The following is an 11,496-nucleotide window of genomic DNA, read 5'->3' as shown; positions in this document are numbered from 1 at the left end:
CGACTGACTGAACAGTAATTATACAAATGCAAGCAAAGTAAGCGTCACAAAAAAAAAGTACATAAGAGATAAAAATACGAGCTTGCTAAACGACACGCTTAAGCTAGATTATAAATTATGAAATTTTTTGATAACATATTTATAAAAATAAAAATGAAATTAAAACTTTATAAAGTATGTGCTTTATAGAAATTTTAAACAAGAATTTATATGATTTAGTAATTATTCTAATATATTGCTTATTAATTTCCTATGCAATTATAACATTTTGATAATCTTATTTGTTAGATAAAGACTTATTTTTCTCTATTGATTTTTTTCTATTTGCAGGGAAAGAAGAATGTGAAGAATAATTACATAATATTTACAGTAAAATGCAATATAATACAATTATGTATAAACAATTGGTATTATTTAAAATAAAATTGATATTATTATAAAATACTAATTTCTAATATAAAATTAATATTATTTAATATTTGTTTACAATTTTTTCTATCGAATTAATCCCCTTGTCCTTGCCTACCCGAATCCTTACCTACCCGTATTCCGATCTATAGTCCTACCTATATCCATTTTCCTACCTATCAGTTTTATAATCTAATATACAAAACATTAATGAAGACCGCGACACGATTTATAAGGGACCTGATTTGTTGGTTATTTTAGTAGGATACCTGATGAACGAAATATCTCCAAGTGACACGATCACTTGAGATGTGAGAAAAGTGGAATTGGGAGTTCTAACACGCGCTCGATTGGGATTTAATTGCGGCTTTTCCAATCTCGCACTTATGCGAGAAAATATAGAGAAGACAGCCCTTTGGGGCAAATAAATAAGTAAATAAATAAATTATATATATATATATATATATATATATATATATATATATAATCATTTTACATGTTACCTTATTTCACCATTGCAATGTGGTCAATGTTGACCACTTACCTTTAATGTATCCAATCTTCTTTCTTCGGGCCAGATGGACTTACCTTTGTCGCTCCTGGCCATATGCAATCTAGTCACATTTCGACCAGATCAAAAGGAAGGAGAAAAATTCCTTGTTTCCTTCCTTGTCGGATCATTATCGCCGAAAGATAATATTATGTTCGATTCGAATTACACGCGAGCATCGATTGTATCAAAAACAACGAGAAGATAATTTAAAAAATATATGTGTATATTAATTCATAAAACTAACTAACCTAACCTAACTGTACAATAATTCAATTGAACATTGAGAAATATTTCTATCACTAATTCTGTTATCTACTTGAGAATATTGAATAACCGTTTTTTAAATTTGGAATTGTAATCAAGTACCTACATAAAAAAATTTTACTTCACGTTATATATAAATACCTTAATTATATCTCGCAAAAAATTGAAATTTATAATGCGGACAAAATTAAAAAATTAATAATCGGAAAATTTCTCGATAAAAACCGACCGCGAAAACCGACCGATACAAACGGAAATACAAAGATGCGTGATTGTGCATGTTCATGCGACACCTATTGAATGAAAATGTATCAAGTAAGATACATAAAATAAATGACGTGAGATTCGAAAAAAAGAAAATTCCCGCACAATTGATATTATAATTAATCATTAATCGCGTTATTATAATTAAATAATATAATATGATTGCAAATCTTTATAAACTTATATATCGATATAAATATATCTCGTCATATTTTTCATTTTTTACCAAAATTTTTTATATAATATATTCATGTATATTACTGTAAAATTGAATATATATAATTGTATTATATATGATCGATTCTAAAATATTTTAAGTTTCAGCGTTTCTCGACAAAATATTTAGAATCTCACGTCATATATTACTTGACCGGCATAAAGCCAATTTCTCAATCAAAAATAGATGGATATGTTACAAAAAACATGCGTGGACAATTTATTAGGAGAATTATCATACAACTGTAAAAGTTGTATAAAAAGATATATAAAAATTTCATAGAAAGCCAAGGAAATTAAAAAAAACTAAGGAATCTTTTAAAGAAATCTATGAAAAGAAAAAGAGAGAAATAAAGTCGTAATCTCATGATAATTACAACTGGATGTTACGAGTGAAATTTAATGAAGGAAATTTAATTAGGGAAGAATATTTGAATTGTAAGAACTACGTCCGAGTTGAAATTTATGCTTGTTTGTAATTCGTAATTGTTCAGGTGTACGATGTTTCAGTTATCTGATGATCGAGCACATTAATATTCAACAGAATCGCATTACTAAAGCAAACAAAAAACGGAATAAAAAGAGTGATTCTGATTTTTCCGTCGCGATTCTTCTAGCAACGAAATTAAGATAGGAAACTTTTATGAAGAATACATATTTAAATACATATTAAAAAAGCGGTAAAAATTTTGAAAACATTTACCAGGTGAATTAATACTCAATTCTTCATTCCACAAGCTTGATGAAGAATTTGATGTAGAAGCTAAATTTAGAGATGTAGGCAAGTTCACTTGTTGTATTGCTTGAGACTTTGGATGTTTCTTTTTATAATTAGTAGTAGTTCTAAATAAAAAAAAATGGTGCAAGTAGAAACTTGCACATTGCTTCCTCATAGAAGAAGCAGAGATTTCGTCCAATCATTAGTTAACGTGAGAAATATATAAAGAAATATATATATATCTATATATATATATATATATCAAAATCTATGTATATAACGTTTTTCTATAAGACCCGTATTCAAAAGGAAATATAATCTGTGAAACAAGCAACTTATTCAGTCATTTTTTTAATTGACAATTAGAGATATTATTTCTAAATGCTTGTTTCACAGATCAAATCAATCGAACAAATATGTCGAAAAATTTTTTTAAAAAGAACCCCTTTACCAATTATCGCCAAATTCAATACCAACTTTTCTTAAATGATACTCTATCAATTAAAAAAAAATTCAGCCCGATATCTCAATATTTACGAAAGTTAAAACAATTACGGCCATTTCTAAAAAAATTCAAAATTTTTTTAACTAGAAGTTTCTCGTCCATACCATCATCTAAAACTATTTAAAGAATATATTATTGTTTATTTAAAAAAATTAAATTATTATTTATTAAATTATTATAATTATTATTAATTAAATTATTATATCTATATAATAACTTATTAATTATTACTTTTTCTAACTTCTTCACTCATTTCATTCACTTTGTTGTTAAAATTTTCCATTTCAATAAATATAAACGTTAAATATCTTTTAAAATATATATTAAAGTACATTCAAACGTCTCGGTGACAGATTACTAAAATGACTGACATATAATATGTGAAATTATCAGCTTATACAGTCTTTTTTGACTGATACTCTATATAAAATTACATATACAACTTATACATGTAACTTTTTGAGCAGAAATCCATAACTCCTTCATCGATCTTCGCCAAATCTTAAGAACAATGTGCAAGTTTCTACTTGCACACTTTTTTTATTGTGATTTTAAATTTGCAAAATTTTTTTAAAAAAGAACCTCTTTACCATCATCATCACCCCAAAAACAGCTCGATATCTCAATATTTGCGGAGTTAGAGCAACCACGGACATTTTTAAAAAAATTCAAATTTTTTTAAAAAAGAACCCCTTTACCGATTGTCGCCAAATTCAATACCAACCTTCCTTGAATGATACTCTATCGATTAAAAAAAAAAACAGCTCGATATATCAATATTTGCGGAAATTAGAGCAACCACAACATCAAATGTGCACATACATACATACATACACACACACATACAGACATTTTTTGTAGGCGATATTTCGACGTTTTACAACAATCTGAACATATTGGCAGAAAAAACTCAAAAACCAATCTCTTCGTTGGTTTCTTCTACCCCCTATTTCATATATAATTCATTTAAATTTGATTGACTAGACCCAACTTTATGCGCAATCAAAGGTTCATATATGAAATTCACGAAAACAAAGCTTCCTCTATGAGGAAGCAAAAATCAACTTTTAGACTCCTAAATTAAATCAAAGCGAAGTAATCATAAACTTTACTGATTGTTACAGTCGGCGATATCCATCCGACATTCAAATCGGCGTTGGAAGCAATCATCTTCAGTCTCAAATTATATACACCGCAGATGCTCTAATAATACACGATAATTACAACAAGGCGCAACACCTTAATGACATTGGTTTAATTAAACTATCGAAAGACATCACATTTAATAAAACCATCACATCGACAGCTCTAATATCTAACAACGAGGATTTTGAAGGCGTTAAATTGCAAGTCTCTGGTTGGGGAAGACTCTGGGTAAATATATAAGAAATATATCTCATATCTCATTTAAAATTATCTACCAAAATTATCTAACCAAAATTTATACAAGGGCGAGTTTTGACAAATATTATTTTACAGCTCTCGAGAACTTTCAAGGACGATATATTATATTCTTTATCATTTCTATATCAAAACTAAGGTATCAGGCATTAGTTTAAAACACTTTATTTTCAGGCGGGCGGCCCGATTCCAGTACGCCTGCAACATGTCACAGTAACAGGATATTCTCGAAAGAGATGCGCTGCGATATACCCACACAATATCACCGATGGTCATATATGCACCCTTGAATCGATGGGTAAAGGAGTTTGCAATGTAAGTATATAATTGTAAAATAAATTGTGCACGCGTTTATCTTATAACAACCTTTATCCCGCTAAAAATTATAAAAAAGTTTAGTAAAAAAAAGAGTAATCGTCGTTGCTTTATCTATGTTGATATCAGATTGATAAGGAATGACGAATGACATTTCTATCGTTCAGATAATTTGTTAGAACTAGTTCTGATAGAAAAGCGGTTAATTGCTTTACAAAAACAACTTTAAAGTGACGATTATTAACGTCACGCGCTGATATCTAGAGAATCAATATTTCGATGAAAAATTCTGGCGAATATTACTACATTAAATACGCTATCTCCGCAGGGTGATTCCGGTGGTGCGCTCACTTACGAAGACAAACTAGTTGGCATCGTGTCTTTTGGTGTTCCATGCGCCGAGGGCGTTCCAGATGTGTTCACTAAAGTGTACTACTACAGAGACTGGGTCAACAAATATATTAATGCAGGCTGCAACCAACAATTAAACATCCTTCTCGGACTTTTTACAACGTATCTGTGCATACATTCATTTTTGTAGATACGTATATTTTATTGCGCGCGTCTGTGATCGGTTAATTTTAATTATTGATGAATATTGCATAAGGATGTAAATAAAGATCTTAAGAAAAAATTGTATCGTTACGGATAATGTTTTATAAGTTATAAAATTTCTCTTCTATTACATGTAATATGTATATCTATATACAAAAATATATTACCCAAGTATATTTCGATATGTACGAGATTGAAATTAATTTATTGAACGTATAATTTTTCCTAAGATTCTTTGAAAAACATACAAAGAATATTTCCAGAATACTTCCAGAAATTGTGCATAAAGTTAACATTGCGGCATATCAAGTGCGTACAAAATGTCGGATATTTTAATGAATAATTAAAACATTATACTTTAAAACAAATAAAGCTTTATTTAATCAAAATAAGCTTCATTATCATCAATACATTTACCCTAATAATTTTACAATAATATATACAATTTCTAAAAAAAAATGTATCTTTAAAATCAATTAATTGTCTTACAGCTCTCTCTCTCTCTCTCTCTCTCTCTCTCTCTCTCTCTCTCTCTCTCTCTCTCTCTCTCTCTCTCTCTCTTCTCTCTCTCTCTCTCTCTCTCTCTCTCTCTCTCTCTCTCTCTCTCTCTCTCTCTCTCTCTCTCCTCTCTCTCTCTCTCCCTCTCCCTCTCTCTCCCTCTCCCTCTCCCTCTCCCTCTCCCTCTCCCTCTCCCTCTCCTTCTCTCCTCTCCTCTCCCTCTCCCTCTCCCTCTCCCTCTCCCTCTCTCTCTCTCTCTCTCTTTCGATAAAAAAATTTTACTTAGAAGAAAATTTAAGTAGTAGAAACTAAGACTCTTAGAATACCACTATCAATTAAAACTTTATCATGTGACTTATTTTGCAGAGAAAAATTTCCACGTTAAAATTTCTAAAACTAACACTATACTGTTCTTTATTAACATTGTTTTCTCTAAAAGCTCTGTTAATATTGCGAGTAGCTACAGTAGCATTATTTCCCAATTTAAATTCATATAAGAAAAACTATACATATTTCATTAAATTTCATAGTTATTTTGAACTTTAAACAATAAAATCAAAACGCGTGTTTAAAAAAAGCTTTATGAACACAGGAATAATAAGCGTAACTATAATTATTATAACTATTATAAGCAATTAAATTGTATATAATATTTTTCTATAAAACTAATAATATGACTGAAACATACCAATACTTTCAATTAGCAAAATCCAACATTTCACATGCACCAACCTAATAGACAGCATATCTATTTTATACATTTCAAGTCAATTGCATTAGTATCAAGACGCAATAAAACAATAAATATATATATATATATATATATATATATATATATATATATAAATTTTAAACTCTCGACAGGTAATAGACAGTTCATTACTTATCAAAGGCAATTAAATTACTCATTAGTTGATAAAGTTACTCAGTTTTGATTCACTCCTTAAAGCGAATTAACTTGGCGCTGCTAGACCTCGAAATTTTAAATAAATAAGGATAACAATAAATAAAAATAATTCATAGAAGAATGCGACGGGAGTAACAAAATGATTATCAGCGTGGTGTGGTAGTTGCGAGCGAGTGATATGGGTGTGCGTGACGACGGCGAATATATGGCGGCTTATAATTAAGTATAGGATAAGTTTATTATTTATTAAAATTTCCAGGTCTAGCAGCGCAAGTTTTTTTATAAGAAAAATTTATGTCTTGTAGAAAATATTTTTATTTTGTACTATCTCTGTAATTCTTGGTGATTAAATCTTTTATTCCTATTGAAAAAATACATATATAAACTTTGTATTTAAATACCTGTATTCCCTCGTTGGATTTAAATATTTAATAAATATTTTTATTTTGTACTGTTCCTCTGTAATTCTTTATGACCACTAAAAAATACACATGTAAATTTGTATTTAAATATCTTGTATTCCCTTGTTAAATTTAAATAAAATTTTTTAATCTTATAAAATTGTGTATCATACATTCTTTTTCTAATTGACACCATGTAAAGATTTTTCAAAGTAGTGCAACAATTATTTTTTGAGGCAATATATATGTTCTCTCTGTAATTGGCGCTGTAATTTAAAGAGATATCATTTCTTTTTTGTAATTGTAATAGATCACTTGACGCGCGACTCTCTTTTGATAAGGTAACATATTTTGTGATGTGTATCACTTGGGTTATAATTTTTTGGAAATAAAGATACTACTGCTTAGATTTTTTCGAGATTTTTCGAGATACAAAGAGTACGTCTACCACTTGGTTACTTAGGTTTTTTCGAGGTATAATACTACCACTTTCTTTTTTTTTCGAGGTAACAAACATATACACTACTATACGTGTACTTGGCGCCTTTCTTACCTTTTTTTTAAGAAAGGTAATTTTGTACGGATATCACGCCCTTTTTGTAGTATTACGGCATTTTATAAACAGTATGTACAGGGTAAAGCTATTTGGAGGTATTATACTACCACTTTGTTTTTTTTCGAGGTACCAACATAATACATATACACTACTATGCGTGTACTTGGCGCCTTTTTTTACCTTTTTTTAATATCTAACTACACCAACTTGAAATCAATCTCAGTTTTTGTTTAATAATTATTTATTATTTCCAGAATAATCCTTAAACTTGCATGACTAACCCAAATTAAAGTGTTTTTAAAGATATTTATTTTAAATTATTACACACAGTCCGTTTAGTCTAATTCATAATGTATTTCAGTACGTTATAAGAATTGTATAATCCTTATATATTATGAGCTTTGTATTTATCAAGGTTGTCCGCAGGTACATTTCGAATGGGCAGTGAAACTAAACCGTTTTACTTTAAATTTAATTGGACTTTGGCCTAATGTCGCACGAAATCCTCGGCCGAAATTAATGTGTAATTTTCGAGTGCTGGTAACTTTGTTGGGATTAATCAGCGTTCTTATTCCCTCTATACATTCCTTGATAAAAAGTTTCGGAAACAGTTTGCTAATGTTAGATAATTTACAATTTACTTACCGTTCATAAGCTGCTTGATTTAGAATCGTGATTTTTTGGTGGAAAAAAGAAGGTAGAGATCATTTGATCTTTATTTATAAGCTATAAAAGTATGGTAAATAACTTAATATAATTGCATAAATTCAGTGTTTAGAGATTAATATTAATAATTTTAAATACATATCGCATAACTTACATAAATAAATAAATTTATATTAAAATACATTTTCTTTCTATATAGATAGTAGACCAGGTACTTATTAAATATTCATGAGGTTATTTTTATTTTAGTGTTTTTATATTTAATTAAATTTTAAACAACCTTTTAATTAAAATATTTGTGTCACAAATTTGATTTTGTTAATTATTTTTCATATAAAAATAATATGACAAATTATAATAAATTTACTTTATATAAATAATAGAGTTTATACGATATTTAGATGCATTAAAATTCGTAGATTACGGAATTAATGTTTTTACTGATGATTTATAATTTTTTTATAATATATACTTTTTAATTACGAAAATATGTGATGTTGTTTCGATATCTGTGTTAAATTATTTTTCTGTGCTTTTTACTGTTTAGGGTTTGAACTTAACATATTTTAATTCAGCAACGCTGTAAATTGTTTACTTTTAAGCTATTGTACCGATATGATAATGATCGCGAAAGATTGGATAAAGTTGAAAAGTGATACAAGAGAGAAGCTTGATGATTCGAAGAGCGCAAAGTGCACGTATAATTATTATTTGCTCCTACTGTGGCAATGGGATTAGCGTGCTTCTTTGTCGCAGTACTGCCCTGCTTTTGGAATATTGATGAGACTTACTCCCACATTACTAACCCAGGAAGGCCACTGCCTTTACAAACTCATTACATTTACGATATAACAAAAAGGCCACAATACAAACTGACATTTATTAATGCAAACCATCTATACAGCTATCGCCCCATGATAGCCTATACTGCAATAGACAATTTTCTGAGTCTTCTGGTTTTTCATATATGCGGCCAGTTAGACATTCTTAAGAATCATTTGCAATATTTGGATAAAAACATAAATTACCACGAAGTTCTAAAGTGCTGCATAGTAAAGCATATCCGTCTGCTTAGGTTTGTTTTCTATAAGATATAACTAAATAGAATCTATATGAAATATGGGATAGAATATATTTAATACATAAAATCTCTTTTACAGGGCTATTGGTGTTATTGAAGATACATATAACACAATACTTCTCTGCTTAGTTACATATTTACGGTACTTTTTGCTTTCTACGGATTTCGGATGATTAATGTAAGTATTTTGAAACTCAAGTTTAAATAAGACATGGTTTAAAAAAATTGACCTGAATTAATACATATATTAGTATTAAATACATTCTGATACAATATTACTATATTCATATGGCACATTATTATAAAATTCCAAATTAGTGTTAAGGTCGTTCTCCGGCTTTCAGTCGTGCCTCAACTTGTATTCTGCTTAAAAAGGAAATTTATTTTACTGAAGTTAATTGTTTATATACAAAATATTACATATAAGAACATCTAAACATAAGAAGTTAACTTTAGGCGTGAGAACTCATGCAGCGTTGCCAAGTAACTGACGCCTCTCCTCTTCTCAAATCGCGTACTTTACGCAAGTATTTCTCGAAAACGAGTACCGCAAGGGTATTGACACTTAATTGCATATTATTTTTATTTTATGGAGCATCATATACTAATTTTTCAAAACATTTAAAGAAAACTTTTTTCACAATTTATTATAATGTCTCTTTTACAATAACTCGGAATAGGAATTATATGTTAAAAGTTGAAACTCTGAAACTCAGTATCTCGATTTTTAATACCCGCAAGAGGTATTGAAAATTTATACCATCGCATAAAGCATACCTAAATTAACGTATATTCACAGTTTCAAGAAAATCTAGAGAAAACCGATTTTCCGGAGAACGACTTAATAAAAATAACTATGTCTTTTCATTTATTTCATAAATTAATTAGCTATTCGACGAAGGAAACGATATGTCCTTCGCTCACATAGTATATTTTGTTCTGTCGTTTTAACATATTTGCAAATATGTGTTTATATTGCGCTCTCGGTGAAATTTTGATGTCCCAGGTTAGTTGCATACATTTTCTTTATGTGTAAATTAAATGTTGTTTAATTAACTCTATACGGACTATTATATGGTAGTGACCTTGAGGCCTTATACCGCGTGGTCTTCCCACCTCGCTAAGGTCGTACCCCAGGGATTGTGTCAAAAACACAATCAAAATTAAATATCGCACGCACAGTACGGTATCGAGCACGTAAATCTCGCGAATGTAAAACTGTACTATTAATACTTTGCACAAATTTGATGCCTCTCCCAGGCCTCCACTTTCTCTCACGCTGCTCGGGGTGTCCCTCGTGTTCCTCGATGCGAAGCTGATGCTCCTTCCTGCGTGGATATTTTCTGTAACATAAAAATAAAACAAATCGATTAAATAATTGTCACGCGCATCGAACATCTTATTCGTTATTCCGATTAATGTTTTCCTAAATTACTTCTTCGAAAAAAGTCTCTACGTTAGAATCAACTTGAATCAAATTTTTCGATTTATTTCTTTAACTAATTATATTCCGAAACACGGTTTAATGTAGCAACTAAATAAAAACAAACGATAAAAGAGATTCTATAATATCTTTAGAAAAAATAAAAAAATAACACTTACCAGAAGTGTTAGTACGCCGATGCCCGATGCCTCTCCTAGGCCTCCACCTCCTCTCAAGCTGCTCGAGATGTCCATCGTGTTCCCTCGATGCGAAGCTGATGGTCCTTCCAGCGTGGATATTTCTGTAACATATAAATAATCGAATCGATTAAATAATTGTCACGCGCATCGAACATCTTATTCGTTATTCAGATTAATGTTTTCCTAAATTACTTCTTCGAAAAAAGTCTCTATGGTAGAATCAACTTGAATCAAATTTTCAAATTATTTCTTTTTACTAATTTATATTTCGAAACACGGTTTAATGTAGCAACTAATAAGGATAAACGAAAAGAGGGATTCTATAATATCTTTAGAAAAAATAAAAAGTAACACTTACCAGAAGTGTTGGTACCGCCGATGCCCGATGCCTATCCTAGGCCTCTCCTCCTCTCAGGCTGCTCGGGATGTCAGCTTCGCAGGATTCCCTCGCTTGCTCCGATGTCATCTTCTGCGTCGTTATTTTCTGAAACATTCAAATGAACGATTCGATTAAGCGTAATGATGTCTCGCGGCGCGGAGAGACCCGCGACGACGCGTATAAGGG

At 30.0% G+C, this 11,496-nt stretch overlaps 1 protein-coding gene and 1 pseudogene across 1 annotated transcript; both read left to right on the top strand.

Annotated features, from left to right (window-relative positions):
• Positions 1-3,999: 3,999 nt before the first annotated feature.
• Positions 4,000-5,591, top strand: LOC139787023 (chymotrypsin-2-like; the record flags this gene model as incomplete). Its single annotated transcript, XM_071726111.1, has 3 exons — positions 4,000-4,302; positions 4,504-4,644; positions 4,973-5,591. Coding segments are annotated over 3 exons (657 nt in total), but the record flags the coding sequence as incomplete, so codon positions are not given.
• A 2,320-nt stretch (positions 5,592-7,911) lies between these two features.
• LOC139787022 (uncharacterized) lies at positions 7,912-10,344 on the top strand (annotated as a pseudogene).
• The last annotated feature ends 1,152 nt before the right edge of the window (positions 10,345-11,496 follow it).

This window comes from Temnothorax nylanderi, unplaced genomic scaffold, assembly GCF_030848795.1.
Source record: "Temnothorax nylanderi isolate EJ_2023f unplaced genomic scaffold, tnyl_v1.0 TNYL_tig1242_pilon, whole genome shotgun sequence".
Classification (NCBI taxonomy): Eukaryota; Metazoa; Arthropoda; class Insecta; order Hymenoptera; family Formicidae; genus Temnothorax; species Temnothorax nylanderi.
This window is presented reverse-complemented; position numbering and strand designations above follow the sequence as displayed.